Source organism: Populus trichocarpa, chromosome 9 (assembly GCF_000002775.5).
Source record: "Populus trichocarpa isolate Nisqually-1 chromosome 9, P.trichocarpa_v4.1, whole genome shotgun sequence".
Classification (NCBI taxonomy): domain Eukaryota; kingdom Viridiplantae; phylum Streptophyta; class Magnoliopsida; order Malpighiales; family Salicaceae; genus Populus; species Populus trichocarpa.
The window spans coordinates 11442491-11450441 of NC_037293.2; the positions used below are offsets into that span (position 1 = coordinate 11442491).

Consider the following 7951-nt stretch of genomic DNA (forward strand, 5'->3'; position numbering starts at 1 on the left):
TTCTCTTTATTTTAGGCATGAGCAAAATATTTCATCTAAAACATTAAAGGGAAAGACTATATATATATATATATATATATATATATATATATCCAATCCTACAGCTCTGCATATATAGTTTGAAACTATTATAGGATTCTCTTTTATTAGTGAGTCTCAATTTTTGCAAGTCATTTTCTCTAACCCCACCACTAATCTCTCTCTCTCAATCTCTCAAAGCATACAAACTTGGGGCAAAGGTTGAAAAGAAAGAAAGGGAAAATAAAGACAAAACAAACAATGTATCTTTTAAAACACCAGCCATATACATGAAGTGCAAAAGCTAGCTTTCCCACATAAAGTGTGGATATAAACCATCTCGGAAGAGAATTCGAGGAATACCCACAAGATGGGTTTACGGAACTACCATGTAGAGGACAACAATCTTTGCTTTCAAGCTCCAAATTTCATTGAATGGCTCAAGCCATCTTCGACCTCTCCTTCTCCTTCTTCTTCTTCTTCTTCTTCTTCTTCTCTTTCTTCTGTAAGTACTCAACAAGTTCAGCTCACAAATCCCATGAGCATACTGAAACTTGCAAGCTTTTTCCCACCTCAACAGCAAGAATCAACGAAAGAGACAATTCAATGCTTGCCTCTTCTAAACAGGTTAACAGAGAAGAAGACATTAAAAGAGGAAGAAGATATGGAAATGCAAGAGAGTACTGTTGGAGTTAAAGAAGAGAAGATAGAGAAGGTCACAGTGGCTTTGCACATTGGATTGCCTAACAGTGGAGATTCTGGAGTTGAGACTGGGGTTTTTGACATCAAGGAAGAAATATCCATGAAGAAAAACTTTCAAGGATATTCTTTCAACTCAGAGAGTAGGTTTTGGATCCCAACTCCTGCACAGATCCTAGTCGGGCCCATGCAATTTTCTTGCTCTATATGCAGCAAGACCTTCAATAGGTACAATAACATGCAGGTTAGTAAATTAGTTCTCAGTAATTCTCTTTCTAATCTTGTATATTATGTACCAATCAATCTTCTCTCTGGCGGCCCATGAAGGATTCAAGCAAAGATTAGTAACAAACAATAATTTTAGTTATTTTTTCTGGACTATACGCATGCATTCTTTTTTCCTTTTCTTTTTTTCCATGATCACTCTGCACATAATTTGGAATCACACATGAGTTCTTTGATTAATTTCTTCAACTTTGTTTTTTTTTGTTCTAACAGGACAAAATCTTGGTAATTGGTGTTTCTATCATACCTCCCCAGTTTCATATTGTTTTCATAGGTTTATGCATGTATCTAGCTTGAATTGATCAATTCAGTTTATTTAAGCTTTAATTTCTTGCCATGGGAAAAAAATTATGGGGAAAGTAGTTCTAAATTATTGTACTTTTTGGAGGGACAGGCAACTAACTAAAACAAATTATCTGTGGAAAAAATAGGGAAAGCTTGATACTTAAATCAAGGATTATTTGGACCTAATTATGGTTAAAAAAGGCATGATAAATAAACACAAATGCCTCGGAATAAAAAATGAGGCGGTGCAAGAATACTTAGGAATTAGGATCATATGAGACTTTTTTTTTTCGGTAAAGAGAGCTTTTCTTTGAGGAATAAATCTTAACATTAGTGAGTTGATGATGTAAGTGATCCTAGACCAAACAAGTCATTTGATCTACTGAAATAGCACATTAGAAATTTCGGCCAAATAGTCTAAATTTCATAGGAGAGAAGCTTCATGTTTTCAAACAACCTCAAGGACATACTTTGGTGCCTTGGTATTACTCCTATATATATATGTTAATTGGACTCTGACCTGATCAGTCTTATATCCCCGCATCCATTATTAATTGGGACAAAATCTAATAATATGGAATTAGTTAAGGTGGCTTCTTTGTTCTTCTTTTTTTTTTCTCAAAAAGGATCCATTAAGCACCAAGCAATTAGCTTGGAGAAAAGGTACGTAGATCAGTTAAGGCAGCATAGGATGCCAGCTCAAACAAGAACATATAAAAATAGATCAAAGGATAGCAGAGATTTCTTTTTCTTTTTCTTTTTCTTTTTTCTTAATTAAAGCTTCTAGCTAATTGGATCATCCTTATACTTCCATCCTTAAAACTTGGCATTTGATCATCTTTGCTGTTTTCTTGATAATTAAGAGAGATTATTATAAAGGAGCAAATGAAGCATTTATGTGCCCCCCTTCACCTAAGCAAAGATTTCTTCTATGATTGCATCCTCTTTGGGTGGTAAGATAAAAGAAAGTTATTTGGGGTAAGTGGAAATTTGGTAGACTTTAGAAAAAGATGGGACGAGAAGTTGAAAAATGATTAGCGGGCAAGATAAACTATACAAGCATGCAGTTGTAAAATTGTCTAAAGATATATAAAGAGGAGGTGGGGATGAAGGTTACGACTTTGGATACTCTTCCTTTAATTATGATTCTTAACCTTTAATTAATTAAAGATTAATGATTCACAACTTTTGGCTAGAAGAACAGAAATGAGTAATGACTTAATTTTTACTCGTGCAAGATTTAATCAATGCAAGTTAAGAGAAAACTAGGCAGTATTATAGCAAGATAGTATCGAGTAGTTACTTTATTTTTCTTGTGTGCAGATGCATATGTGGGGGCATGGGTCCGAATTTAGAAAGGGACCAGACTCACTTAAAGGAACACAACCAGCAGCAATGCTGAGGCTACCATGCTACTGCTGTGCACAGGGGTGCAAGAACAACATCAACCATCCAAGAGCTAAACCATTGAAGGACTTCAGGACCCTTCAAACCCATTACAAAAGAAAGCATGGTGCCAAGCCATTTATGTGTCGAAAATGCAGCAAAGCATTTGCCGTTAAGGGGGATTGGAGAACCCATGAAAAGAATTGTGGTAAGTTATGGTATTGCACTTGTGGTTCTGATTTCAAGCACAAAAGATCACTCAAGGATCACATTAGGTCTTTTGGCAAAGGCCATTCTCCTCACCCATCTCTTGAAGGTTTTGAAGATGAGAAGGAATGCATCACCGGATCCGAAGATGAATTTGCTCATTAGGGTGCGAAAAAAAAACACTGGAGGCTTTTTTTCGATTTTCTGCTTGATTTGGTGTTTAAGAAACTATTAGCCCTAGCTAGCTACTAGGCTTATCTAAGCTTGTGCTCAGTAACAAAAAATTCTCAAGAACATGCATGAGGCACACAAGGGAGCGGTTTGCTACAGAGCACTTGCTGGGCGATGAGCATTATAATAACTTTAGACAATTTGCAATGTAATAAATGGATTGCCTCAAGTGGTGAAGTGGATGAATTTTCGTCTCTTGGAGATCACACAAATTAAGTTCCTATGGTGAAGCCTCTGTTGGCATCACTCTAATGGAGAAAATTTGTCGACTTCATTGCTGGCTATAATATTGTAATCTTAATCTGAACATGGGTTCACTCATTTGGGCAAATGAGAGGGCATCGGAGTCATCTTTGTTGATTTTATTGCTGTTTGTCTTCTCGCTACGTTGTATATGGTTAATCTAATCTGCATTGAGTTTCTCTGCTGGTTATTTCATCTTAATTATATCTCTAATTCCTAGTCTTAGAGAGTATAATTAAAGAGAAATACGTCTTTAATAATCAGAATATTTTAAATTAATTAAATCCAACTAGTGATCTACCACTACGCAACAATAGTACTAAAGAGCATGATTGGTTACAATCTTTTAGATTATCAATCGCTAATTGGCTATATGGATCAACCGGTGAAAATTAAATGGCAGCTAAGCTAGACTGTTCAAAAAATTACCATTCTTACCAAATTTTAAATATATTTTGAGAAAAATTATATAGCGGTGGTCCATGTCGATAGCATACATCACATTTTAGACCGATACACGTCGAGCTGTATATTCTGTGGTGTACGTGACGCTATTTTCAAAGCCAAGACATAAACAAGTTTGTAAGAGTCCAACCCGGAGGCCACAACAAGTCATTCAACAACCGAGCATAACATCAACTAGAGAATGATTAGGCATTAATTAAGCTTGAAAGGTGAACTCTGTAGACTTTATGCATATGCATATAATCGATCCCAGGAATGGAAAAGGAAAGAAAAACAACCCACGAAAAGGGTTTGGGTTTGCTTAGATGTGTGAATATAAGATATCCACCATGACTTTTTACAGAGAAGACATAAGAGTATGATGATCACGACACACAAACACACAGGGAGTTTAAAGATAGTTCCTTTTGAGGCAGCTAGCTAGGCTTGACCAACTAAAAAGTTGAAGGGGAAAATGTGAGAGGGCCGTGCTTTGAAATTTATTTGAAGATAAGGATCTCCCACTACGTTTTGTCGGGGGGAAAGAGAGATTCAATGGTGATGAGAAAACTACTCTTTACCGTCATTGATTTTAGCTTGAAATCGGCTAATTAATCCCCCCTTAATTCCTCAACCACCTGCATATAAATATAGATATTATTAAATTCATCAAGACTTAATTGATTCACTCATGATTTAATAGTCTAGTTTAAGTTAAGATTTTTTTATTAAAAAAAACATAAATATTAACCTAAATAAATTCACCATCAACTTTCAATTCGATGAAAATTTAATTTGATTTTTTAAAAAATACAATTTTAAAAAAGCTATTCATTTTAATTTTTTTTGAAGATTATAACAAACAATTTTAATTTATTCAAATTGATTTTGACAGTTAAGTTGCATAGAGGTTGTCTTTTTCGCAACAAAGAATTACTTGTTAATTTGTTGTCTTACGATCTGATCAGCGATTAATTACTAATTCTCGATGAAGACGAGATTTGAACTTAAGATTTTGCCCATTTTTGTATTTGAATTCTATGTATTGATAAAGAATATATATACTGTTTCTGTTTTGTTGCTTCATGCTTGATCAGCTTTAACATATATATATATATATATATATATATATATATATATATATATATATATATATATATATATATATATATATATATATATATAAGACCCGTTTCTTGTCTCTTTAGTACATGCATGTTGATCTAGGTGTTACTATATGTCGGTGTGGATATAGCTTTCAGCCATTTTCCTACATATTGATAATATTTGAAAATTAATGTATGATGATAATTAATTAATCAATGCTTAGGAACAAACATAATATTAACTTAAAATTAAAATATACAACAAAGATGAGCGATGTTTAGGTAAATTTGATTTTTTTTTTAGATAAAGAAAAAAAAGATAGAAACAATATGAAAATAAAAAAGAACATGTGACCATATAAAAATATTTTTATTTTTTAACCAAATATGCTTTTTGTCGTTCGTATCCTAAAACATTAATTAAACATAATTTTAAATTATAAAAAAATAAATCCAAGCATGCAAGTGCACTGTATGCTTGTGAAACAAGATAGTAACATACATGTCCTGCCAAATTAAGAACTATTTAATTCAATAAATAAAATTAACTATGAATTAGTGAACTTTAGTTTTTGTTTATAGGATTGTATAACCTTTCTTCAGTCAGCTTTTACGAGCTGAACACCTTCACAAAAGCGATAGTATGTCAATACATACAACGTTACAAATAATATCATTTGGTCTAAGAAAGAATTAATTAATAAACCACCTACCTCGACTTCGTTTGAATTCATTTATCTATAATATTATAAAAATAAAAATGAATTTTTTAAATAAAAAAATACAATAATTCAACTAAAGCATTGAAAATAGAAATTTTAATATTTAATTTAACTTTTTTTTCATATAAAGTCAATTATCAGTGGTTGTATTAACTTGAAAGGCCCACGTTGAGCAACAAAAAGGTCCTGAAAAGAATCCATGTCTGCTGATTAAGAAACGTAACTCGTGATTAGGACTGGCTTGTATTTGATAATTAGCTTGGACCAAGCCATATAGGCCCAAATTGGAAACGCCCATGACATGGCTCTCTCTTCAGCTTGGCATAGAGCGATGCTGAGGCCCTTTTCTTCTTCTTCTTCTTTTTTTTTCTTATTGTGCTTTTGTAGAGAATATTATATTAAATCCTCCATTACAAAACAAAAAAAATAGAAATTAAAAGTTACGTGAGTAATAAATTCTGCTTTTTATGTTTTAAAATTACATTTTATTTAAAAAAAACATTAAGTCAATGTTTTTTTTAGTATTTTTATGGTTTCATGTGTTTGTCTTAAAAAATTAATTTTAATGTAATTTTAAATAAAAAATATTTTTGAAAAGAAACTTGAAACACAATACTAAAAACATATCATGATGCAAAAAAGATTAAAAACAATCAATTAATTTTAAAAAATATATTATTTTAATTATTATTTATAAAAAAGAGAGAGTCTATATTAATTTTCAATTCTTGAAAACTTTGTACAATTAAACAAAAAAAAATTTTAAAATTAAGGAGGTATTTGAGAGTGTGATAATAGTTGTTTTTCAAAGCGTTTTATTCTCTGAAATGCATTTAAATAATATTTTTTTATTTTTAAAAATTATTTTTAACATAAGCATATTAAAATGATTTGAAAATACAAAATAATAATTAATTTTTTTAAAACAAAAAAAAAAACTAAGAATCAAACAAACATAAAAAGGTTAAAAACCACCGCTTCCTAAAATAAACCGTCACAAACAAATGATGCTAAGTTGCTAGAAAATCTTTAGACTTCAGAATATATATATTGTTCACTACAAAACAACATTTATCGACACGAAGCTCAAACATGTCAGCTCATTTGCAAAAAGCCTTCGCTCTGAAATATCGGTTTGACTTAAAGTTAAAATTAAATGTGTCTATGGTAAATATTTTATAAAAAAACGTGTTTAGATTTACAGAGTTTTTAATGTAATTAATATTTTCAAGATTATAATTTCAAAGTCATGGAAAAATCTAAAATACTAAATGAAAACATCTCAATGTTCCCAAATATACTAAAAAACAGTTTTTAACACGATATAATAAACATATTGTCAGCCAACCATAGTCGTCTATGTTTAGTTACTGCATGCTAAAAAATTCTAAAATGCGGGTACCACCATTTTGTTGAGGCTGGACCTCGATTTTAAAAAAGCAGTAAAATACTATTTCAAGTTCAACCACAAGTAACTCTGCTGTCCTCACACAAATCTGACTTTACGACACCATCCTATTTTATCATTTTATTTTTCAAGCAAACCACGGAAAATATATATTTCACAGAAAATATATATTTGGTAATATATAAATAGTTGTTTATTGTTTGTGGATCCTAGTTAAATTTTTGTTGAAAACGCAAGTGAAAAAAAAGCTACTCCAAGCTGCTTCTCAGCTACTGTAGAGGGACGTGCAAAGTGAATTTTCACTCTACACGTCCCGTGAATAACATTCATTGTTCATGATCGGACCGGGTCCGGTCCGAATCTAAATGTATTAGACCGAGTCAGATCCAGAAAAAATAAATTTATTTTTTTATTTTTAATTATGTTTTATTCAAAAAATAGTGTTTAATATTATTTAATGACATTACATAAATTAGAAGGAGATCGCATGATAGCATAGCATTTGCAGAATTTGATAGTAATTCCAATTTTGTTCCTGATGATATTTTACATGATTTTGTTACATGCTAAAAAACCATGAAAATTATGGTCCTTGTCGAATGAATTTCGTATGTGATAGAATTGTAGATAGTTTAACTGGAACAATAAAAAATATTTTATATAAAGTATTATTTATTTCAAGATATAATAGCAATAGTTAAATCTATAACATTTAAATTAAAAATCATCAATATTAATATATATATATATTTTTTAGTTATTATAACCTCAATTTGAAAAGCATTTCCAATCAAATATATTAAATTACTTTTTGTTTAACCTCAATTTCAACCACAGTTTTAACTAAACATATATAAATACTAAACCAACCTCAATCAAAAGTACTTTTTATAAAATAACTTTTTTCAAACCACAAT

At 30.9% G+C, this 7951-nt stretch overlaps 1 protein-coding gene across 1 annotated transcript; it reads left to right on the top strand.

Moving 5' to 3' along the window:
• The first annotated feature begins 222 nt into the window (after nt 1-222).
• On the top strand, nt 223-3533 carry LOC7472081 (zinc finger protein WIP3). Its single transcript, XM_002313638.4, has 2 exons — nt 223-961; nt 2611-3533. Exons 1-2 carry the CDS (start codon nt 389-391, stop codon nt 3043-3045), a joined length of 1008 nt encoding a protein of 335 aa, XP_002313674.2. The 5' UTR covers nt 223-388; the 3' UTR covers nt 3046-3533.
• Nucleotides 3534-7951: the final 4418 nt, after the last annotated feature.